At 39.9% G+C, this 26168-nt stretch overlaps 1 protein-coding gene across 2 annotated transcripts; it reads right to left on the reverse strand.

Moving 5' to 3' along the window:
- Window positions 1-10943: 10943 nt before the first annotated feature.
- Window positions 10944-25959, reverse strand: LOC116669677 (RAS guanyl-releasing protein 1). 2 transcript variants are annotated; one of them, XM_032499631.1, is made up of 17 exons: window positions 25577-25959; window positions 24797-24972; window positions 19467-19572; window positions 17978-18040; window positions 17760-17891; window positions 17022-17175; window positions 16668-16841; window positions 15739-15855; window positions 15375-15650; window positions 14890-14970; window positions 14079-14183; window positions 13794-13903; window positions 13224-13368; window positions 13034-13070; window positions 12546-12665; window positions 11494-11810; window positions 10944-11396 (listed from the first exon to the last, which is right to left on the reverse strand). In XM_032499631.1, exons 1-17 carry the CDS (start codon window positions 25711-25713, stop codon window positions 11262-11264), a joined length of 2385 nt encoding a protein of 794 aa, XP_032355522.1. In that variant the 5' UTR covers window positions 25714-25959; the 3' UTR covers window positions 10944-11261. The 2 variants fall into 2 exon arrangements, with proteins under 2 accessions (XP_032355522.1, XP_032355521.1); XM_032499630.1 differs by having other exon boundaries at window positions 12534-12665.
- Window positions 25960-26168: the final 209 nt, after the last annotated feature.

The following is a 26168-nucleotide window of genomic DNA, read 5'->3' on the forward strand; positions in this document are numbered from 1 at the left end:
AGTCCAATAATAATCTTTCAGCATACTATAATTTAAATTGTCTGAGAGAAAACTAATCTGCATTGCCTCCTTGGCTCGGTATTCAGGCTTTAGGAAATTGAGCCCATGACTACATTTCTGTACGAAAATCTTAAGTGACTTGAACAGCAAACATAACATTGCCTGGTGCTGTATTTACACTGCATGTGCTATAAAGAGATTAGCGTAAATTAAACATTACATAACTGAAACTACCAGCATGACAAATTGAGCTGCTTCTTCCTACAAGTTGTGTGTGTGGTACTCTGTATAAGGGATGACAATTAATGTGACACCTAAGCGACCATGGATACCATTTATGAGATAGAGGAAGAAGAAGATGAACCTGTAGAAGTAAAACATGGTTATCTGGGTTAGTACAGCTAATTTACTAAAGATTATGTGTGGGCTCTATAAGAAATATATTTTCTTTAGACACAGTGGCCCTCATTTATCAACCTAACGTAGAAACCAGTGCAGATGTGAGCGCAAAAAATCCTTTTACGACAAGCTTCATGAAACGCCATATCACACCAATCAGTGCGTAAGAATGGTTGTACATTGATAAATGAAGCGTCTGGAAACAATTGTAATTTAAATATCACTGTATCTTGGTTTGAGGCCTCGCCCCTATTTACGACATGGCCAGACGTAATCCGGCTAAGAAGTTTTAAAAAGTTAAAAACAACGTTTTGAAAACAATGTATTTCTGTTTATGTATGATGCAGCCAGGTTAGGAAAATATGCATTCTATTTCTCATTCTTTGTCTCTGTGATGAGGTCAAGACCGGCCCTATTGCCTCTCACCTTCCCCCTCTCTTTCTCTGTCTCTAAAGAATTGATTAAGCCATATCTATCATTTAACATACATGAGGCAGCTCATTGTTTCCACAGGAAAGGTAATTGCTGTCCCAGCATTTGGGAGCCGCCCCTCCTGGGCCAGACTTGATTGGAACACAGATTGTGTATTCAGGTAGTTTGAAAATAGGTGACACTGACTTGGACCCTGTGGCCGGGTGTGGTCTCATTTGACCAATAAGGAGAGTTTTCACTTGAGGAACCACCCTCCATTCTAGTGAATAAATGTGTGTGATTTAGACATTTTCAGGACTGATCTCATGTGACTTTATCAGGGAGAAATATGGATCAAGTCCACTGTCATCTGCAGTGTTATTATGTTTTGTATCTTATTGTCTTTGTCATATCATCTTCATCATGCTGTTTCATTTAATCTTTTGTTAATTCTCCATTGGACTTCAAGCCTCCTTCTTCAGTGATTCAACGAACACGTAGTTAGTTCTGTCTCACAAAGGCTGGAAAAACAAGCCGAAATATGTCGGTCAGTGGCAGAAAGAAATTGTTCACTTGTGGCCATTAACGACACTTTAAAAGACAAAAGAAAACCTCAAGAATAAATAAAAATGTTGTGCATTGTCATGTTTCCTGTTTTGAATATCATTGCCAAACATAATACTATAACTTTTGAAAGCGAGGAGTAATATCCTGTCTCCTTTGTATAGCCCCCAGCTGGGGCTGTGCTGGACACTGCTCTCTGGGCATCGGGTTAGATGGCCGAGCTTTGCATAGGAATTGGCGTACGCCCGGCCTATGCCTTTTTTAGGTTGTTTCATAATTGAGGGCCATTGTGTGGTATATATGATGTATGTACGTGTGTATACATACAGCATTTGTGTGAGAGTGTGAATTTTAAAATTAAAACTCTGTTCCATATAAAGGTTCCTGTAACTGCAGGCATGCTTGCCAAGTTACATTGGCAAGCAATTACGTGTGAAACAGGAAATCACGGAGACAGCCGTGTAAGAAAGAGACACATTTTCATTGAAAGTGTTAGAATTTTTTTTTTCCCCACAAATTGTCATTTGCTTTGGTAAAACAGGATGAAAAAATACATGGGTGCAAAAATATCAACATAATTTGCAACTTTTACCACAGTAGGTATGACAGATATATGTTGCTGGATGTTCACAAATAGTAAATTCTCTACATGTGTGTTTGCACCACTAACCACACAACACCTGATCTCAGAACCACAATAAGAGATGACACATATGTGTGCTATCTATTCACAGTAAGATCGTACCTATTATTAGTTTGTGTTTTTCAAATCCTGGTATTCTTAAAAGGGTAGTTGATAACTATAGGTTCATAATTAGTTGGATACAGTATTAAAAAGTAGATTCTATATTCATATATCTCATCTAGCTATAAGAGCTCTGAGCGAATGAGATACTGCATGTACAGTAGTTTGAAAGTGACTATTCAGTGTTGGCTACAGAACTTTTCAAATGATACTCTGAACTGTGGCAGCTGCATTGTGACCCTGTTTTTGCTCATTATTTCTGTTGTTTCGTCTCTCCCTGTCCACTTCCCACTCGACTTATAAGTGCAAGGAACTCTTGCGAGTAATTGCAACACTGCTCACAGCGCTCAATTTCAAAGATATTATCTCAGATATAGTTTTGTGCAGGAGGCTAGAAATATTTCACCAGGCAACAACAAAAAGTACTGCGGTTTGAAAATGTACAAGTGGGGGGGAGAAGTGTGCTCTTTCCCACATATCCATGCTCATCAAAATACCCACAACTTCAGGAGTCAACATGGTCTGTCCCTACATTTGTGCAGCATTTTGCACAACTCGCTAATTCCACTGGGACGTGAGAGTTTGAGGCTTTCTAAAATGCCGGGAGAGAGGTTCCCAGGCGGTGGAATCTATAAATGAAGAGCTGTGGCTGCACAGGTCTGAGCTGTCTACTCGCATTATCTGCGGGCTTCCTCCTCTGATGCAGTTGGCGAGGCATGAGGAAGGTCAGTAATCGGCTGTATATCTGTACCTTGTGGGTCGATTGAAACATTAGACCTTGCCCCCTGACTCACGTGGTCATTACCTCGCTGCAGCAGTTTTACATCGACCGTATGTTTTTTTTCTTTTCTTCTGTTGATCAAATCTACTCTTATTTTAAATATAAAAAAAAACAAAACAAGGCCATCTTTCACTTCTCATTATCCTGGAAAGTGGCTACATTGCTAATGGTCACTCTCCAGGGACACCTGCAAGGAGGGAAGCACAGTTGGCCGCTCCCTGTTGGCTGCTCCCAGATGGTGGAGAGTTGTGTATAATGTGTTAAACTTCTCTCAAGTTGACCTAAATTAACTTACGTCAATCACACTACTGACTCCAGGGATCAGCAAGGTTATCCTAAATGATTAGCCTGCAGTGAAAAATAATGGTTGGTGGTTAGACAGGTACAAATAAAACAGGAGTCATGTGTCATGAGTGTTGTTGATTCAAAGCAGTCACGATAGGAAAATCAGAAGAAAGGAGAATTTTGTATGTTAAGTTTATATTACTTTTTTGTATATTAAGCCAGATATAACCAAGGGGGGTAAGCCTCTCCTCTCTAAGCGTAGCTCAAATGGCGCAATTTTAATAGTACGAAGCCATCACCTGCAGTTAGCATCCTGTTGACTGCCATTCATCTGGGCGCCACTTTGACAGTAATTAACTTTACGTCTGAAGCGTGTCAAGACTCTATTTGTCCATTGTTTATTTCGAAAGAAACACGACAATGTATAAAAGGCTCCATTACCTTGTAACTCTCGTTATGGCCCCGCACCAAATTTTTTTGTAAAAATAGGCTAACAATTGCGTCATAACCAAGCGACTTGCCATCGCAAATCACCGTATTGTCAGGAGAAGCACGCAAACAGTTTGGGCTTCCATTAGCTGTTTAGCTTTAATTAATGTAAACTATGTTAACTAGCACGTTAGTTAGCAATAATTAGCCTATGCCTATGTTATCCCCTAACATATATACCTACGCTCTCCGTCTCTGCAAGATTGGGAATGATTGCTTTGCAGTAACGCCTAGTCATCACCGGAAAAGTGCTTCTATTTTTCTTCACTGGTCTCCGTCCAGAACAACGGGATCTGTTGGTCCACTTCTTTGGATATAAAATGTAATGAGTTATAGAGGTGTTTGTCAATTGAGGTTGTGTTAAGTTTGGACAGAGCTAGCTGTTTCCCACTCCTCCCAGTCTTCATGCTAAGTTAAGATACCTTTCTACCTACTTCTTGGCAAGAAAGCAAACAAGTGTATTTCTCTTAATTTGGAACTATCCCTTTAACTTGTCTCCTGAACAGTAAGTAGAGAAATATTTTGCTTTTGTATCTTAGTGGGAAAATGGAACACACTGTCAGTACAAATTAGAAATAAAATGAAAGCAGCTGTTTTTTTAACAGAAATGGTGCTGGATTAAAATATTTTTTTAACATCAATCATAAACTTTTTTTCGGCCTGAGATTATATGACCTTCAGAGAGAATATAGAGTCGGCGTTAAGAAGGAATGATAGAACCATCTCTACTTGTGACCTTTAAGTGATGTATCGCCGCTAAGCAGTAAGTGATATCAATGGTCTTGTGTCGGTATGATTTACTAAGTATATATGTCACTGTACCCTCCAGGCTGGACACGTGGACATGTTCTTATGTCCAGGGTCATTGGAGGAAGCAACTGAGGGTGGTGGACCAACAGCAACTAGCAGACTCTCTAACAGCCTGCTGGCCTTCATTAAAGCCCTGAGGCTTCTTCATTCAGCCATGATGGAGAGGTGTGAATGATGGTGGGACTAAATGGACAGTCTAGCACTCTCTTTGTGTTGCTGCAAAGAACAACTTATCATTATACATGGCTGCACTGCTGAGGCAAACTGAAGCTCCATTTAACTAATTATCACAACTCCAGCACAGTGATTGTGTTCCAAAAGCCCGGAAATTTTAGCATTATTCGATGTGATTGTAGAATTAACGCACCATGTGCTGGAGTGAATTTCACAAGCTCGTTGGGTTTCCCGGGTCAAAATGTTAAATCAAAAGCCTGGAAATATTGGCACACTTCAAACTAGGGCCTAATTAAAGAACCAATCCATCAGGGAAACACACCAGAATAAGATACGCAGCTCACTGCCAGTTTGTATCCTTACTCTAATAGCATAGTGTTACATCTAATTTGTATTTTCATACAGGGGCACATTCTGTGGATATGCAGCAGTTATTGCAGATGATCCATTTTGTGTGCTACCACACTATGCCTGATGTATTCATATAAAAAAACATTGCGCCGGTTATTACATTTGTCCTTAGATTTTATTTTCTGTCTACTTCTATGAAATCCACAGTGAATCAGCTCCTACTGTAATACACACATATATTGGAGCAAACTATGACTGTTTGGAGATGCACTCTGTAAATATACTGTCTATGTAAAGGAGGTGCAGCAGCTGCAAAGGTCTTGCCTCAAGGAAACAAAGTCCCGCCAGAAGAAGAAGAATATGAGAATAGAAATTAATTTAAAGTTGAAGTCCTCTGTATTATTGTACCTTGTATGACTTGGCATTAAGGGAAAGAGAACATCTTAAAGCCAAGCCATTACAAAAACAAAACAATACAAATCTACAGCATAGACACATTCTCATACACATATTGTAGCCAATACATAAACGCCAGTCCTAACTACGTCCTGACTACAACACCACAGAAGAACACAAACAAAGGACCGTTTTTTAAGGCGCAGCTTAACCCTTGCCAAACCTATAGTAATACTGCCAACATGAAAACAATGTGACAATGTGTTGCTTGTAGTGATGAGTCTACAGAGAATGAACACCGGAATCTGGCTTTACAGGGGGTTCATAAGTGATTTCCATTTGATTGTTTAGCTGTAACTTCACTGTGAAAAACATGAAACAATCCACGGGTAATCCCCTATACCTGCTCAGCACCACATCGCAGACAGACACTAGTTTTGATACTGTAGATGGATGGATGGATGGATTGTTATTAATCCCAAAAACAAATGGGAAATTCTGGTGTTACAGCAGCAACATATCAGACACACAGCACACATACAGAATATTCATGAAATAACAGGATACAATATAAGAACAAATAATTTAAAATATATACAAGTTGGGGATAAAAATACAAATGTACAACTGTTTAACTATCATTGATAAAGATGTAGATAACAAAAATATTGTATGTAAATGTTGTGCAAGTTGCACTTAGTGCAGTTGTGGTGTCTGTGAGTCTTAGTTAAACAGAGAGAGCCAGGTACTTCTCTCAGGAGATAGTAGAGACCAAAACTGACCTAATAGGAGAGTGAATATTGGATTTCAAGTAATTTTAATTCTAGTCTGTTGCATTATGTTTTCTACAGTTCTTATATAAGAAGTAAGAATAACTGCACTTAAAGACCAGATAATGTAAAGCCTTTGAGTACCACTGGTTTTAATGTTTTCAATAATTTTAAAACATGTATTTTTAATAGTTTTTATAGTTATAAATCTTTATTGAGGTTCCTGCAAAACATGCACACACAAGGCAAAACAAGCTGTCCACCATGGCAAGTTCTGATTTCACTGATCTGTACTGCACATTCTATTTTTGTGTTGCTGTAAGCAACAACCTGTGGAGGACTCCAGCTGTGTCTCACTGCTCGCTCGAAACAGAAGATGTTGAGTTTAGAGAGGGTTCAGATACAGACCGGTTCAGATAAGCACTTGATTTGCTCTGTTACTCACCTTCATCAGGATTCTCACTGGGGGTTAACTCACTCTCCTCCTACTATCCCTCCCTTCCTTGCTTTATATCTGTTCCTCCTGCTGCAATGATTTTTCTTCACTTTCCTTGATCTTGGCAATGTCAGGGTTCTGCTGATTGTCAAAGGCACTCCGGTTGCTCCAGAACTGCAGCATCTGCTTTACTCTCAGCTCTTTACTCTCCATTTTTTCCTTGTTTTTCTCATCCCTCCAGTCTGTCTCTTTCATGCAGTCTGTCTTTGCATTTCTGTTACATACCGCATATCCTTCAGTTCTTGGCATGGGTGAGTACTTTACATCAAATGCCATAATGTAATTTGGCAGTCTTGCAATGTACAACCTCTTGGCTTATTATTACATAAAACATAAAACAATATATTCTGACAATCTGCTCTTCAGTCCAACTTAAAAATGTGCATTTGTAACATTCAGGGCTGTAATTTTTTTTAATTGATTCCGCCATTGCTTTTTACCAAAGTACACCTTGAATATCAATAACAGAAAATCAATCATGAATCATCCTGACTGCTGCACTTGTGAATTGCATATTAAGATAAATCTCACATCACCTGAACAATATGTAACTCCAAGCTGTATCCTGTTTCCTTTCTCCTGATGTGTATTATTCATACTGTGACTAACAACTCACAGGAACACACAGTCTAACCCTGGCAGCATACACAAAACAGTGTTATTAAGTATGCTTCTTTGTATCCAGCCAAAATATATGCCTGTGCCAAAGTCAATGGGGAGCCATTACTGCAAGAAGAGAAGTCTTATTGCTTGGTATGCCAGCAAGAGAAATAATGTGAAGCCACTTCATTGGATATTTACAGGATATACAATTCTGGACCCCTAGATTGCTTTGTGGGGTGCATACAGCCGTATTCTGAGGAATTCAGAGCCATAAATGTCAACTGATGTTTCTGTGTGGGTACTTTCACAGTCAATAATGTTGCCCACAAATTCCTTACCCTTGTATCAGTTTGAGGCGTTGCCTGTTCTCTCTGTATTCTGCATTAATTAGGCGCTGATACATGGATTAAGTCTGTATTATGAAGTAAAAACAACATGGTCGTTGAAGGCCAAGCTGAGCTGAGCAATGATGTTTCTCTTGGCAAACTACAGCCTTTCTTTTGTTACACTCCTCCGCTATCATCAAGGTTAATTAAAAATTTCACCATGGCTTCACAGTTTTCATGCCACCTCCGGAAAATTTCCACAAAATGTGTCTTTTTCTCATTTCCCTCCACCAGATTCTCTCTCTGGTCTCCCACAAGGGTCCTTTGGCCATTATTAGAACTTAATGAACCCAGTTTAATAATCGAGGGAATTAGTGAAGTTCAGCAGTGGTGTTGCTGTATCCTACAGGCATTGTGGTGGCTCGTCCTCGTGTTTGAAATAAGCATGTGTTTAATGTGTTGTGTTCTCATTGTGTTCTCTGTGTTGCACACTCTGCTATCAGGGGGACATAATGGGATGTTCCACATCTTCCTCTAATTAGTTTTGGAGTGTGTTCATTAGACTTAGCCGATTTAGTTAACTTATGGGTATCTCACAATGGCCCAAATCCCCCAAGTACACTGATGTCTGGGTGATAAATCATCTCTGTCTGCACACTGTAATTAGGCAGACTTTCGAAGTCTGATATTTTGCTCTTAATATATGAATAGCTGAGTTATGCACTGCATCAGACAGTTATCCCACATATGTCTCGCAATCTCCTACAGGCTTAAATGCATCACAATTAATTATGTTTACATTCTTTGTTAGGCTTGTAAATGGATTATAGACTGATATATTTATCTTTATGATGACTACTGCAATACATCAGGGTACATACATTTCTTCTTTCAAGCTTGTTTTACAGCCTTGATGAGAAAAAGAAAGGCCGCCTTTGCTTAGGGCATTGTCCCTCGAGTTTAACACGTGGTCTCTCTGTCACTTTCTCTCAGCCAGCCATGATATTGGAAATTATTCAGCATTAGTGTGCATAGAGCCTGGTAGACTTGGGGTGTTACTCCCTTGCAGCAGTGTGTCACATTCAAAAAGAAGTAAATTAGCTGTCACCAAGGTCTGGTTTAGGAGCAGCTGCTATGCCTCAGAGATGATCCTTTTTTTCACTGGTTCTCTGCTCACTGCCAAGTTGATGCAAGGCAACAAGTCATTGTAGCTGCAAGAAGTAAAGAAGCACAATATAATCAAAGTCAAATGGCTTTCTCTATCTGAGAATGAATTACAACCATAGAAATGAATATACTGAATCACAGCACCAGTGTAAAAATCACCTGTTATGCACAAGTATTGCATTAAAAAGCTGAAGGATTAGGTACTTGGTATGAATCTGTGCTTCTCCAACAGCAGACAGTCGCCCTCTCATTATATACAGGGCAACGTTATGTGCGCGGAGCTGGAATTCATTACCAGTAGCAAAGCCCAAGGGACGGGCTAGATTGGCACAGTCTCCAGACAACTGGGTGACACAGCCTGTTTTCAAAGGTTTATGTCTGACAAAGTCAGACATATACAGAACAATGTATTCATATTTAAACTACCAAAGATTTACTCATCTTTAAAGTCACAAAGATTAAGATTTTAAAGTTGAGAAAGTGAAGAAAAGATGTTTTTTTGTGCTTTAATTTGACAGAGAGTGTCTGAGGTAAACACACAGATAGCTTATTAGAGTGAAACACTTACAGGTCCCAGAGAGTTTAAAAAAAATCAATAATAATCAAGTGCAAGAAGCAGCTAAAGAAATATTATGAGGCTTTAGTGACCCTTGGTGGTCAAACTGAGTAACACAAGTAATGATTTTAAATATAATGCAGTATTTATTATAACAATAAGAACAATACTGAGAGAGGGATGAATTTTTACCTAATGATGGCACTGTGTATACTTTATATTTACACACATTACAAACACATATATCTTGACTTACAGTACAACACTGCTACAACGGACCACACGGCAATAACATGGCTGCACAATGAAAATAAAAAAGTATTAATATGATGCCAACACACAAGCATAAATAATTCACTGAAAGTACCAGTATGCTGTACAAAATGTTCATGTCTGTCATTCTCTAAATGAACTGTGTAGTGTTTGAGACAACATATAAGAGCAGAAGCACTGACATCTTGTGCATTTATATGAACAGGGACAATGATGCAGTGCAACAGATTTGTAGAGCTAAGGCCTCCAACTGTCATTCTGCTGCTCGTATTTAAAGGGGCTGTACTTGACATTCAGAACATCGATATAGCAGCGAACAAATATTGGCTGTGTAAAGATATAGTGGAGTAATGGCGCCTTAAGCAGAGAAAAGTCACACTCCCTCTGTTTGTGTTGGAATTTGAGCTTCTATGTTCTTTGTTTTTGTCGCCGGTTTGGGTATTTCACATATTGGGGAGCAGTCCATTAGGGCCGTGTAAAGGCAATCCCAGCCCGCAGTTTTTTCAGTATTTCGAGTACAGCCCCTTTATTAATAATAATAATAATAATGATAATAATGACGTGTGATATACACAATTCTTGTTTTCCTCTGATTTCCATTTTATGTTTAACATAAATATCTAGTCTCATTATTGATCAACAATTGATCAAACACATTCTGCCCTATTTCCACTCTAAAATACTGCCTTCATTCAATATTTTGTTTCTGCTTACCTTTAACATAGGGAACATCATTCTAACTCCAACCATTCTTAATGATTCACTGAAAAAAGTGAGTTATGCGCATTGCAACAATTTTCATTCTTCTGCAAACTGAACAATACCTTCTAATCACCTGAAACTTCTTCAAATATGGAGTGGTGATCATAGGTTTATGAACCCATGCTAAAGTTGACTTAAAAGAGGAATCAAAAAAATCTTTTGTAAGTTGATGTTAATGCCTCAATTAAAAAAAAAAAAAGGAAAAATCTAACCTTTTAGGACACCATACCTAGAGATTGGCATGTTTTTATTTCAGTTAGCCTAATAGCAGGTTTGATTTGCATTAAGAGATGATTTTGTGGAAAGTACCCCAAGTCAATCTCTAGGTATGGTGAATGGTATGTGATGATTCCAAAGGCCAAGGGAACGTTATCAGGATGCATAGTATCCTCTTTCCATGAAATAACTGGCCTTTAAAAATCTAAATCTGCCTGCCTCTATGGGGATTTAACATAGGGGTGTGTATACTTATGCCCCATGTATTTTAAGTAAGAACAGTTATTTATCAAAGGATGTTTTTTTTTTATTCCTCTTTTAAGTCAACTTTAGCATGGGTTCCTAAATGTATGAGCACCACTGTAAAACTACAGTATTTTTTACTGTAATTTCTGTATGTACTGTAGCTGGTTTCAAAAAATCTGTACACACCTAAAAAAATGTCCTTAACCTCATTATTGGTGACATACTACTCGTCTTTTTTTGATTGCCAGTGTACCATTAGCATTAAAACACCTTCACTGGCTTGGTGCATTCTGCTTTATACCAAATTGGCTTGGTCGTTAAACTGGTAAAATACTTGCACTGTTCATGACCAATAACTTCAACATTGGATCCAGATTTATACATGTCACCATAGGGGGGCAGCAACAGTCTCCCTAAAGGAGGTCCAGTGTGTGGATGTGTCTATGAGGATGAGTCCTCCTCCACAGGGTGGAGAGCGTGCCTTTTGAGCAGTGTCTTCAGCATCTCCACCTCCCGCTCTGCCTCCTTCAGCTTCCTACGTAGTGTCTCATTGGCTCTCTGGAGCAGCTGGTTGTCCTGGGAAAGATGGAAAAGATTTGTATCATGTACAGCAACTGTGGTACATTTAAATACTGTGCATTTGTTAGAAGGAATAATTTATTTTCACACTCACTGATTCTAGAGATTCATGGGTGGGTTTGTTCTCTTCTTCTAGCTCTTTAGGCTTTTGCGCAACAGAAGCTCTGTTTTCCCACTTGGCACAGTGCCGCTGTTTTCTCTGTGGCACTGGGCTGGGACATGAGGTAAGGGTGGGTGCTGCTGGGACCAGCAGAGAAGGCTGAAGGCGGCTGGACTCGGGGGCTGCAGAGGAAAGTTGGGGTCCCTCTGTCTGGGTGCCACAATGGACTCTCTGAGACATTGAATAGGAGATGACTGGGCTCCAGTCTTTGCTGTCATCTGGCGGGTATGGAAAAGGACATTCTTCTGAACCTGGAGAGTTGGGCATTATCAGTAATTATTTCAAATAAGACAAATGGAAAATGCAGATTGTTAAGATTGTCTCCACTTTGTATCACAAACATGTCTTCTAACATGTCTTCTGATCTAAAAAAAAATACAAATAAAACAAATAAAACAAAAATACTCAATTCAGTATGCAATAAAAGACAAAACAAATAAACCATATGACAAAATAGCACGTCACAAAGAGTCATTTGAAGAGAGGCTGAGTCAATATAGCCCCCTGTGTTTTCAAGATGTGTCAATTCATCCTAAGTAAAATCGAAAGTTCTGAATCTAGTTGCTTTCTCATGGCAGGTGGGTAGCTTCAGATTTACTGTAAGTAAAACAGTTCCTAACAACAGCTGGAGGGAAATCACCCTGTCAACATACCCTGTGCTCTAGACTTGTCTTATTTAAGCTGCTGCAAACTAAAGCAAAATCATGTAAATTCTGACTTTTCTTGTTTTCTGTACAGTGTGGTAGGCAGTGATTACAGGAAATAGTACTTGATGTGCCATAAAAGGTATCTGCCACCAGATGGCTCCTGTCATAAGGACTTTCTGATTGCTGCCATGTTACGCCCATATTATTGTCTTAATACTATAGGTGTGTGTGTGTGTGTGTGTGTGTGTGTGTGTGTGTGTGTGTGTGTGTGTGTGTGTGTCAATGGGATCGTTTATGCCAGTAATGAACCCCTCTGCCCAAACCCACCCTCTGAGGTACCCATGGTGACAGGCGTGGAGCTCAGTGTCGGACTGTCGTTGGCGTTGATCACTTTAGCATTCTTCTTGCACTCAAATGCCACCTGGTCCTTGCACAGCCTATGGCAATTCATTCCGCAGTCTGAGCCAGTGAAAAGAATGCAAAACATGTAAGAACAAGAACTAGCATTGGTCTCTACACTCTACTGCAGATGCAACTTTCAGACCTTTGCATGCTTAGTGTCAGGCAAACAAATAGCTCTCAGATCTTTTGAGGAACGGGGGAGGGGGAAAACTGTGGTTCTGGCAGCAGACTATCTTTTTTCATGTGCTGCAAGGTTCAGCTAGCTATATGCAACACAGAAAACCACACAACACTGTCCTAAGAAAGCTTCACTTTACCTGCTCCCCACAAGACACCGTGTGTACCTCTCCTCAAGTATGATACTGGCTGACATTTGGCCAAAGATAGCCAGGCTTACGTTGCATAATATAGAGTGCAATAATCACCTTTGCATCTGTAGCCTTGCTTGATGACACCCCACAACTGTGAAGAAGAATATGGAAAAAAACACTTGTTTTCACACCACTGAAGCAAAAGCAAAACTAAAAAGATTATATATTGTTGGAGAATGTTTATAACATGGCAGAAAAGCAGTTAATATATTTTATAATACATTAACTTTATGTGATGACTTACAAATCCTGAGCAGTTGTCACAGAAGGTGGGTTTCATGTAAGTGGTCTCCTGGAAGTTGTGGACAAAGCCAAGACCCAGTTTGGAGCAGATAACACTGGCCCGCATGAAATAGGCTGTGATCTCCTCTCTGCTGATGAGGCCTTTCCTGGACAACCACAGCACATACACATACATACATTTTCAGATCATACCTTTTATACTTTGATGTTTGGTAATTTCTGACCTGATTTATTTATGACTGCACCTTCTTCTGCCACACACGTTAAACACCATACCACTTTGTGATTGTGTAATGTAAAAACAGTACCATCAACTATAGTGGTTTTCATGTTTAGGTCTAAATGAGGATCACATGCTCCTCTGTGGATTGTCAAGTACCACTGGATGTGCATGACAAATAAAACAGTTAATATTAAATGGTGGGGTTATGGTTCGTTCTGCAGCTATTTTATGTTTCCTGTTGCTACACTCATCACCACAAATACCACTTTTTCTTCCTCTCCGCTGAAGTCACAAATGAGCTCAGAGCATGTGTGTGACCTATGTGTGTGACCTGTCAAACAAACTCACTTCTCTTTGTCCATGACACAGAAGGAAAACGGAAAGCTAGTAGCAATTTTCTCAAATTCCACTTGAGAAATGAAGCCGTTCTCATCGTGATCGTAGTTCTTAAACACAGACTGTGAAAGACAAAAGGGAAACACCATTGTTGCTTGACTATTACTGCACAATAGTTGATAATAGCAGGCTGTCAAGCGTCCAGACAGCATCCAGAAGAATAGTTACAATAAATAATTAGGGTTATATAACAGCATTACTGAGTAGAAATGTGGAGGCTACAAATGAAACACGTACGTCCACCATTCTCTGCACATGTTTACTGATAGTTCGGGGGTCAGGTTTAGGAGCCACTCCTGGTGCCCAGTCCACAACAACTGGAGGTCTAGATGGCGTGGCTGGCTGATAGAAAATGAATTAGATAATTAGTGTAAAATCTCATCTAAGCAATTCTGTTAAACTAACTATAACATTAAATATATGAACAGCTTGCAGAAGCAATGCTGGCAATTTTTTTTATTTTTTTAAATGCTCAGGACATTAATGTATTTCGACATTTTAGGAAATATTCTTATTTGCTTTATTGCAAACTTAAATGAGAAGATTGATACCTCTCTCATGCTTGTAAATATGTAGCTGGAGCAAGCAGTCGGTTAGCTGAGTGTAGCATAACAGGGGAATTACTTAGCCTTGTTCTGTCCAAAGGTCCATCCTAGAAATATTTAATGTTAATAAATCAGCTTTAGAGAGCTGGTAGGTGGATTATGTTACCTGTGGATAGAGGCAGACTAGGTTTTTCCCCATTTCCAAGCTAACCCGCTGCTGGCTGTAGCTTCACATTTAGCATACAAACATGAAAGTGCCATCATTCTTCTTTTTCAACTCTCGACAAGAAAGAGAAAAACTGTATTTCCCCAAATGTCAAACTATTCCTTAGAGTATTACTTAGATTTTGCTTTAATACTTGTATTTGTCTTAGCTAGTTGACTGGCAAGTTGACATTCTTTAAGCTAAGCTAACCGGCTGTAGCTTCATATTTAGCATAGATTTATCTGACTAGACCAGAAAACAGTTGTTAACTTAAACTGTCTGTGCTTCTTTCACTCACAAGTGCTTTACAGTTCTTGGGTTCTCTGGTGTATGACAGTTCATAGATCTCATCCTCAGTGTAGTAAAGGTCCAAGGACAGCTGTAGGGAGGGAGAAAATACATTTTAAAACATGGGAGGTAAACAGAAAGTGTAAGACCTCTCTGTATATCTATATCTTTCTCATTGAAACATGTTATGATGAGGGAAATATTAGGTATCAGGGTAACTATTATCTCTTCATGGGCATTCTGTCGTTCAAGTACATTTAAAGCACCACACACAGATAACACAACAATATATCAATCTGAACTCACTCTCATTCACACTCAGTTTGTCACCCACACACTCAGAGATCACTCTCATCACACCCACATAAGCGCGGACAATCCACATGCTGTAACACGCTCATTTGCATCTGGCTTGAGTTTAATACAATCTAGTGAACAACATGAAGCAGAAGCTACAGAACAATTTGAAAAGAATCTAAAGTAAAGTTGCATTACCGTCAGCAGATGGACCAGGTCCTTGTTAGCATCCAGCCTAGGAGGGATTTGCTGGAGCTGGATCAGCTCATTAATGTGGCTGTAGAGTGCCTGAAGCTTTTGGACATTCACCTTGTTGTCCTCCACATAGTCTGACATGGCCTCATTAACCGAAATCAGATCTTTGAGGTGGACCCCCATGATAGGGATTTTAAAACCTGTACACCTGTTGTAAGCTTGTCTATAGTTGTCATAGTTTCTGCAAGAGGACAGCAAGTCTGTCATCTCGTTCAGTACCTAGGGAGTGAATAGAATTTTTTTCATTGAGGATGTTTTGGTTTTACTCCATCATCAGCTGGCTCTTATAATGATAGGTGTCATTTACCTTGGTGACCTCACTGGGTACAAGTGAGGTGGTGTCCTTCAGCCTGGAAATTGAGCTGTGACAAAGCCCTCCCACCACTGCCATTAGTGTGTTGTAATTGTGCATAAGATGTAGACTCTGGTGGACGCACACAAAAAGCACATATCAGTGCATCCATGCACACACATGTAAACATGCATGTAATTAAACTTGTTCCAGGTAGCCTTCGTTATATAATCCAAAACACTGCAGTTACGTAACCCACTTAAATTGTCTGTTTTTCTTCTTGCTTTCTGATATCTCACTTTTTTTTGGAAGTGCTTTTCCCTCTCTTTTTAGAGCTCTAATTCGTGCTGGCACTAGAGCATAATGGTGTGAAATTCGTTTCCACACCCTTGGTTTTCTTTTAGGTTGACAGCAGTGAGCAGCAGCATACTGTTGCATTAGTGTAACAGTGCAAGAGGTCCATCAGAGTTCAAGCCTGCCTAACACCTCCCTGAAGCCAGCGCATCGCTTCTCAGCAGGCTGCATGCAGCTTCACATTGGATTGGTTTTAGCATGCAAGGTCTGATCAGCAACTACACTCACTTCTCTCTTTTCCTGTTTCACAAACTCCTCTGTGTCTAAGTGTGTTCCACTTGATCACCCCATTAGCACGCTACAGTTAATATTTATGTATTGGTAAAATCTTTGGTTACACTAAAAGCCTGCAGAGGAGCTCTTGAGAGTATTTCTATGAGTATGCATTATGCAACTGTAAATTATGTTGCATTTATAGTCCTGTTCAGAGTGTGACAATAGATTGCCATTAGTTAGATAAGGTGCATGAACAATAGCACATTTATGCAAGGAAAGAGGAAATGTGTCAAAAACAGTTCATTTTTTTTCCAACTAAACCAGGAACAGAAAGTGTAAGAGCAGTAGTGAGGAGGGGTTGATTAAACCACTACCTGCGCCACATGGATAAACTTGGTGAAAACCTCAGCTCTCAGCTGAGCAGTTGGCCTGCTCAGCACCATCAGCTGAACCCACTGGGAGATACCATTACACAGGGCGATGGAACGCTCCATCACGGGGATGTCCTTCATGCAGCAGCTTCGAATGTAATTCTGATAGTCTACAAACTGGCACAGAGAGCAGAGAGAGGAGCATAAATTGCTGCATGGAAACTGCGAGGCATTTCCTGTGGTGAGGAAATACCTAATGGTTTTCAGTTCACAGAGATGCATGTCATATAAACAAATCATCAATGTGCAAAAGATAACCTATATACACTGGAATAGTCTTTTAGTGTGTACACTCACTGATATCCTGCAGAAAGACTTGAATTCCAGGAAAGTAAGATGCTCTGCCAGCTCGATGGGCTCCAGGTGATCAAAAAGAAGAGAAACCTTCCTCTTTTTACTGCTGTTAGCTTTGATCTTCTGGCTTGCCTTCCACGACCAGTCCCGTTCATTTCTAGAACACACCATTGAACATAACACAATTTACAATCAGCAAAGGTTAAATGACAGAATTACTTCATAAAGTGAAAAATTACAGCTTTGTTGTTGTGTTGGATTTGATGAGGGCTAGAATTCTTAGTCAATTTATAGAAAATTAATTGGCAAGTTAGATAATTGTTTAAATTTCTTAACCAATTCAGTGGTTCAAACCTCTCAAATGTGAATATTATCTGTTTTTATAGTCTATGATGAATGTCTTTGGGTTTTGGGCTGCTGGTCAGACAAAACAAGACATTTGAAGACATCGCCTTGGACTCTGGGAAACTGTGATGGACATTTTCTGACTTGAACTTCTGAATTTCTGATAAATTGAGAAATAGCGGGCAGATGAACTGATAATAAAAATAATTGTTAGCTGCAGCCCAAGTAGTCAATTGTGGAATGTTTGAAGCTACATTTGCAGCCTCAAAGTTCTACTGTTCACAGTCTGCATTCTTGATTGTGACTGATTTCAGTAATTTCCATCACTGAACAAACAACTGAGTGTCGTGTAGGCCTAATGTCTCAGTTGCCAGCTGGTCAGAGATTAACACTTACACCCATTTGGTCTCTAGGAGAGAGCAAAGATGCTCCTGTCCCTGCTCACTGATCAGCTCCCGGAACTGGTCCAGGCTGTCAGACAAGCTGTGGTGCAACCGGAACATCATCCAGAATTCCTGGATCCAATGCCTGGAGGTCCAGATGATACCATGAGACTGATACAGAACATACAATTAAAGTTAGACTCTTACAATGCATCAGTGTGTTAAACTGACCTGATGAGGTAGCATATCCTCTGGCACTCTGTTGGCTGCTCATTGTCCAGCGCCGTTTTAAATGTAAGGGCTTTGGTTAAGGAGCTGATGTTGATTGATCATGATAAATAACCTGTGCAAAGTGTGGTTTTATTGTCTGTAAATTCAAGATTGGATTCACATCAGTACACTTTTGTTCAGGCTAAAATACCTTGTTGGCAAATCTGCTTATTGTCGACATTGTTAGGGACAGATATGTTTTTAGTAAACAAGGAACATATGTGTACTTTGACTGCACGATTTCTTTCATACAAACAACTCATTAATAAAAACTACAGCAACTAAAGTAAAAGGCGAACAGAAGTGGCATTTGGTAATGTGGGAGGAGGCGATTGATGAGCATCACTGAATGAATCATTCTGGCATACTGAAGTAAGTGAATAACAAAATGTACAAACACAACAGACAATCAGTGCCTCATATACTGTAGAACAACTGTTGATGAATGTGCATTGTTTAGTGTTAACTCGAAAGATGTTTTGATGTCAGCTCATAAGAATATTATTAATTTATATGGTCACTCCGTCTTCCAATTTGCACGTTGACCACAAAAAACACTGCCCAATCGGTTTATATACAGTACACACAAAAGCGCATCCTTAAGCAGCTCTTATAAACAGACTATAACTCTCAATTAGCAGAAATCAGCTTGAAGTGATGCATATAAAAGGCTAATTGCGTCATGGGAGCAGAAGAACTACCCACGCAATCCCAAGGCCAGACTGTGATGAAGGCTGTTAATGGCCCCTGTGTCTCTTCCCTGATCCCAACCCCACACACTGAATTTATTTGATTTATCGTTTTTTGGCTCAGAACGAGAGGGTTAAAAAAAAACAGAGGGGCATTCGGCATTGCGTGCTCTGACGTGGGTTTGTGTGAACAGGAGGCTCTTTAAGCAAGAGAGGGTCTGTGTCTATAGACAGTTGAAGAGGACCTGTATGTGAAAGAGGCAGAGGTAATTAACACCTGAAACACCAAGGCTGCTCACCGGGGCCAGTAGGCTCCTCTGAGAGGCTTTGTGACGCCACTGCTGTTTCCTGAATGGAATCCTAAATTACAGACCCTTCAGTCACACGACTCTACAAAAAACATGCTTTTGAGACCAAAGACACAATGGTAATAGACTCTGCTGCATTGGATACAGGGCCCATTGTGGAGGGGATTTACACAAACATAGATCTAAAAGGTCTACAAAAACTGACAGCAGGAGTAAACATGAGTTGCCACTTGCCTATCACACTTTACACTGACAGCTACAGGCTGCATTGTAAGCCAAGTACAAGCTTGATTTTCCGTTGCTGTTGACAACCAAAGGAGAGCAGCACACAACAGAGCCAGTGATCTGATCCCACTTTACATTTGGTTCTCGAAACTGACCAGTGCATTGTTTGATTTATCTGTCTGTGTTGAGATAGCGGTCATAGCCTTATGACGGACTGTTGAAGGATATAGAGCGGTGAGTTTGTCCAGCAGATCACTGGAGGAGATGTGGATACGGTGCATGGTCAGGGTGATGTTCAACAAGTGGGTGCTCCCACAAACACCACCATCTGAGTCTGCAAGACAAAAAGCACACACTTGAATTGAGTCTCATTGCTACAAAGTAAACAATGCCTATTGCAAGACAACAAGTTGCATCTGAGGTGACATAAGGTTTCCGTTGTGTGGCATCTGGTAAGATTTATCAAACCAGAATCAGTGGTGTCTGACACTACACGTATGTGTTTGACTTCAAATAAACCGGTCGCAGATGTATATAATCATTTTCAAATTAAAATTACTGCCTCGCGGTTGTATGCCTCCCACAAAGAAAGGAATTTTTTAAAAGGTATTTTTGGGCAAAGCGTACATGTTTCACAGACATCTTCAACCCAGCAGCCCAAAAGATCTTTCCAATCATCCCAGTTTCAAGGTGGGCACCCAAGATTAGTGTCACCAAATTCAGTAGCTGACCAAATGTGAAATCTGTCACAGATGAAATATGGACACAATATCCCCTGAGTAATGGGGTTAAATATAGCCAGAAAAGCTTTTTTTTCTTCTTTTTTTTCGTCATTATAGCATAGGAATTTTTGAATTATGTCCAAAAACGCATTTTGTGAGGTTATAGTGACTTGACTTTTCAATCAATCAATCAAAATGCATTTATAAAGCCCTTACATCAACCAGCAGGTATCCAAAGTGCTTAACATCAGAAAAAAAGAGTAAAAACACATTTTATACAATAGAAAGAGTGAACATAGAAAACAGTAAAATCCGAAAAGGTTACAAAGAAACAGAAGAATGAAATTGTCACACCACTGCTATGTATTAAAAGACAGACTAAACAGATATGTTTTGAGTTTGGACCTAAAAAGAGCGACATCTGTAATAGAGTGAACAGGGGGGTAACTTGTTCCAGAGTCTTGGGGCAGCAACTGCAAAAGCCTGATCCCCCCCCATTGTTTATACCTGGACCTTGGGACTTTTAAAACTCACTGATTTAAAAAAACGCAATGACTGGTTGTGCTTCCGCAAAGTTAAAATTTCAGACAAATACTCTGGGGCCAGACAATTTAAAGCCTTAAAAACAAACAATACAATCTTAAAATATGTTCTAAAATGCATCGGGAGCCAACCGAGGGTGTAGAGAACGGGAGTGATAAGTGCACGTCTATATGTATTTGTTAAAAAGCAAGCCGCAGCATTTTGCACGAGTTGAAGATGTGCGATAGACGTCTGATTCAGACCAACATAGAGAGCATTACATTAGTCCAACCTTGACTTTTGACCACCCTAGTCTAATCAGTTCATCGTTGAGCCCAAGAACAGAAATGACTTCCAAGCATTCCTGAGATATTGCATTTACGAAAGTGGGACAGACGGATGGACAACCCCGAAAAAGTAATGCCTCCGGCTAAGGCTTTCGAAGGTGCGGACCCATAAAAAGACAAAATAAATAGCCAAAAAGCTGGCCACTCTAGTTTTTAGCAAACTCAAACAGGATTAAAAATAGCGCTTTCATTTGGGACTATTTTCAGATGGGGATTAATCCACATTTGCAGGGTCCATGCGAGCAAAAATCTGTCAAGTGCAATGAAACTGTGCGACAGACAGCTCTGCATGTGATTTGAAAAGAGCAGAGGAGCAGAATCGCTTGTTGATCGATGAGGAGAAATGATCTGTCAAAAACAGACTAGATACGTATTAGTAGCTAAGTAGAACGAGACACTTCTGAAATGCTGACGGAAACACAAGCATTGTCTAGAGTGGCCGCGATCAGCTGTGCCTGGTGGAATCCAATAGCTCTAGTTTGGGGAAAATAAGACAACTTCAAATGGTTATTATTTAGATATGAATAATATTCATTAAGCATCTCTAGTGCCCTTACTATGAAATCTGTGTTACTATATTACTCTAGGCTATCCATATTATTTTTTCATGATCATTTCCTCAGTTTTAAAGCCATATTTTCCTGTGACTGTTTACATTAAAACTGTAGTGGCTTCCTCTGATTGTGTGAAACTCTGTGGCTTGCTTGTCTCACTACCTTTTTGCTTCCTTTTTCCTTGTGTATATCTCACTTCCTCCCTTTGTGACCGGACCACCTTTTCTTATCTTGGTTGTCTGATGCTACGTTGGCATCTTGAGACCCAGGGAGTGAGAAGCTCTTTTGTCACTTTAAAGAAAGAAAATAAAGGGGCGTACATGTGTACAACATATTACATAACATCACAATGCCAGGTCTGACCTATAATTACAGAAAATACTTTTTCCTGCCAACCTAAGCAAAGCAACACGCCATTTACATTCTGCAAAACTTAAAACCACTGCTATGTGCAGTGAATTAGTGGTTGACATAACGAGGAAGAGCATTTGATTGCATCTTTAAAAATAATACTTATATATCATGGGACAATTTAGGCTGTTTACATTTTCTCAAATAGAGAATGAACACATTGTTCTGACAGTGTAAAGAACAAGAAAGCTTTGTGAGTTCTGAAGGCTTGTTTCCCTTTGAGGCTTTACCAGTACCTTGACACCATCAAGGACATCAGGCGTCTGTGGACCCACTTTTAAATCATATCACCTTGGAACTAACTCAGACGCCATGGCAACATGTTTTCTAATCTTTATCTGTAAGCAACTCACCACTCCAGCTGCAGCTGACTAATCCAGCCCTCATATCCTGCGTGAGGTGTGTTTCTGTTTGTTACACACAGGCATTACCAGCTAAACCCAGTGAATATCAATTACCTCACCAGTTAAGTCAATAAGAGTAAAACCGAAGAGAAGTGAAAGAATGTCTAGCATTTAAAATGGCATGGCTGGTAGCACATTGGTGCAGTGAAGACATGTCTATATGAAGCAATAACCACTTCTTCTTCTAGACCTTTGTGGAAAACTCAGCAAGCATGTTTTACTAAAATTATCAACTTACACGTGTTTTATTTCCCACTCTGGTAACAATCAGGTGTGTATCAGCCAAAGTCAGACCTACGGCAAATGCACAACAGGAAGTCATGACTCTCCATCAGGTAAACAATTGCCCCATCTTTCTTTTCACAACTTTCCAACCACTAACCCTCCCTGTGCAGGGTTAATTGCAGGAGGAAATCCTCTCTGGACTGTCTGTTCCTGACTGGAAAATTAGGAAAGCTGTATGATACTGTATGGTAACAAACACAGCCGAGGGCACGCAGCACATGGCACATTGAGTTTATCTTAGACATTTATCAGCCGCTCCAAACCTGCGTGTCGCTTTTCCTTGTTTTGAAAGAGCCTATCAGTCTGGTTGTTTTAAAGGAATCAGATGCAACCTCACCATAATAATCAGGACTCACCTTAACTTTATGAACTATGTTTGAATTTAAACTTCAGAGCAGTGATTTCCTGTGAGGGGTACTTTTACAATTTTATAAAATAAAAGTTTCTGATTTAATTTAAAAACATATTTCTACATTTACATATGTTATAAAACCTATAGCTATAACACCTAGGCACCACTTTACGAAGAGTAAGTGCAAACTAGTTAGCAAGCGTGCAAATAAGTTAGCTAAAAGCCTAAAGTAATGGAAAATATGATTTTAAAAAGCTAGAAATAAATCAATGAATGTTTGAAATTACTATAAGTAATAAATAAATGGTCCACTATTATATTATTAATAATTCAATATAAACTCACATTTGGAACATGATGGGTGGTGTTGATCAAGGAGTTCTGTGGGGGTACGTCTGACAAAGAAGGTTGGGAACCATGGCTTTAGAGGTTGAGGGCTCTCTTTCAGGCCAATAGAAAAGTTCTCACTGTAGCAATCATATTGTTTGATGTCTTACATATTTTATAAGTTGTATATTTTTTAAATGACGACCTGTATAAATACAAATTAAATATAATCTGTTATAATCGATTAAAAAAAATATGTATAGGTCGACATTGGGCATATTCAAAGCATGCAGTGTAATCTGGAAAGAGTGATGATGTCAACAGCCATTGATCCACACCTCATAGTGCTCTCCATTTCAAAGGCTGGTCATCATCTGAAGACCACTGTTAGGGGAGCTGACCTTTCGGCTCAGCCGGGCTTGAAGCCACCATTAGGTAATCCTTCAAATAGCTCTTACGTGCACTCTCACATTTGAAAAGGTGGCAGGACTTGTGGACCTTAGGGGTTCACCTGTGATGTGGGCCAGGAGGAGCAGGACTATGTTCCATTTTATCAAGAGAAGCAAGGAAAACCCCAGTCATAATAACACACTGCACTCAGTGAGATACCATCTTGAGCAAGTGTGTGCGGGTCTCACATTTTGCATAGTGAGCGACACTGAAATCACTTGTGTAAAGCAAGTGTTATGTGCTATGATACTGTACTACAGGGTTTCTAGCTCTTTTCCTTCTGATTAATTCTGTTTCCTTGGTGAATCTGAAATCATCAGTCATTAATGCCCGGTTTTACCTCTCCACAGATAAATGTAGTTATTGGATGTCATTTTATGTGCAGCCCATTGTAACGCCTTGCCATTGCTCTTGCTCCATTTGTGTAACCAGGCAACGGATGTTTAAAAGCTTGTCTCTTCAGAGACGCAATCACCATAACTTTGAGAGCACTCCAGACAACTTGATAAAGCCGATGATCATTGCTCGAATGATCCAAATACAGCCTACTCAATCACTGCTGTTCTTTGTTCATTAAAGAAACCTTCTATACAGTGTGCGTACAGTGTAATATTGATATTAATACATTATTATGAATACAGTGCAGGTTACAATTGCAGAAACATAAGAAATTATAATGCATGCAATCATGAAATACTGTTTTTCTTAATATTTTAAAATCACCCCCAAAAAGCCCAAAAAACAAAATCTGGCTGGCAAGCATCAGTATGACTGATTTCATCTTCAAAACATAAAATTCTACATTAAACACAAATAAATCCACTGTGCTAACAGAATCCATTTCACTTTCAAATGCAAAGCGTCCCCACTTTTCTTTAGAGGCCTGCATAAACGTGTTTGGAGGATTGCAACAAAAATGCCAGGAAAAGTGGTAGGGAAAAACACAGCCTTAGTGGAAACTACAACAGCATGTGATCTCACATAAACTGAGGCTCGTTATCTTATTGTTTCTCAATAAAAAGGAACAGTGCTGCAGTAAAATATGAGTCAAACATAAACAGAACTGAGAGAATATCAGTGTTACACAACAAACATGGACCACAAAAAACTGTCCTCCTACTGTACACTTCACTGCAGTATTCCACCAAGTCAATATCAAGTGCCAAAGGTCAGCATGGACTTACCGAAGGATTGCAGACAGGCCTGGATGAGCTCCTCCCAGCTCCCTCCTTTGGTGAGGGGACCCAGGGACATCATGGGTTTACTGGGGATGGTTTGGGCCGGGCTGGGTTTGTGGAACCTGTGAGGACGGCCTGGCGGAGAAACTCTAGACCTGGAGCTGCATCCTGGAGTCACTCTCCTGGAGAAACCGCAACACAAGAAGAGTGAGGAGGAGGAGGGCCAGAGACAGGAGGGCTTGTTGTAATGAAGTGTGCCTTTCTCTATTTGCCTATGAGGATGTATGGTATGTGTATGTACACGTGTTTCAAACCATATTCTTATGAGACCAAACGAATATTACATATGAAACGATCTGTGTAATTGTCACGAGGAATTGAAGCCATTGTTTAACTTAAATTCTTCCTCCCCATGTAATTTTACTTTACTTCATTGTTCTCATTTCCTTCCTTTTAACTTAAGGGAAATACCGGTTGATTGCGGACATCCAGTTTAACCTGTTGAGTGATCAGTAAACAAGAAGGAATTTGATCAATATGCCGTTTAAGCGCAGAAGGTCAGAAAGCAACAATTTATATTTAATAAGAACCTGTGCGTAAAATACTTGGGTGGCATCAATTCGGTTTTACGCACCGTTTCAGGACAAATAAAGACACGCCTGTTTCACTAACACACCACTCTGGTAACTAAAATAATCAAGTTACTGTTGATCATATACGCCTATTTTCGCCAAAGCCACACCAGAAATTCCAAAGTGAAAACCACGAAAAGATTATCTGACTTACGCATCGTCCTTTCCCTTTTCTTCCGACGTTACGCTTTCGTTCGGGTTGTTTTCTTTTGATTGGCATCCCATAGCGAGGTACTGGGCGACGAGCGGCTGAACTAGGCTATCCATCTGTGTTCTCCTCGATGGGAGCATTTCATTGCTCTGCTCGGCTCAGTGCGCCACCGCGGTCTCAGCAGCATTGTGCTGTCTCGTCAATGAACGTTACACAATCAAGAGTCACCCAGCTTGTCTGTGAGTGGGCGGCTGTGGTGCCGGGCTTGTCACTCACACAGACTGGGCTCTGTACTCCACAAGGCGTTACTACTTGCGTCAAAAGTCCAGTTCGTACAGGTTTTTACTTTAGAACTTTAATTAAAGAATTCATCTGGTCGGTGAAGTATCTCTTTCGGTGGACGAGCCAACAAAATGAGAAGCAGTGAATACATTTTACTCATGTCACTCAATTGAAAAATGTAATAGGAATTACTAATTTGATCATAGATTTCAGTTTTCCAACCACATGGTTCTGCTGTCCCACATCAAATCATATTCAGCAAACTAAATCTCATTAGGTTCACACAAAACCAGTCTCATGTGGCTTGTTGACA

This window comes from Etheostoma spectabile, chromosome 20 (assembly GCF_008692095.1).
Source record: "Etheostoma spectabile isolate EspeVRDwgs_2016 chromosome 20, UIUC_Espe_1.0, whole genome shotgun sequence".
NCBI classification, from domain to species: domain Eukaryota; kingdom Metazoa; phylum Chordata; class Actinopteri; order Perciformes; family Percidae; genus Etheostoma; species Etheostoma spectabile.

Bases quoted from the DNA above. Each gene is read 5' to 3' on its own strand.
- LOC116669677 (XM_032499630.1), bottom strand. From the start codon at position 25,713: ATGCTCCCATCGAGGAGAACACAGATGGATAGCCTAGTTCAGCCGCTC. The intron at 15,856-16,667 runs GTAGTGGTTTAA...TGCGTCCACCAG, and splicing joins AGTTTATCCATGTGGCGCAG to AGTCTACATCTTATGCACAA. The intron at 13,071-13,223 runs GTAAGTCATCAC...TCTTCTTCACAG, and splicing joins GTGACAACTGCTCAGGATTT to TTGTGGGGTGTCATCAAGCA.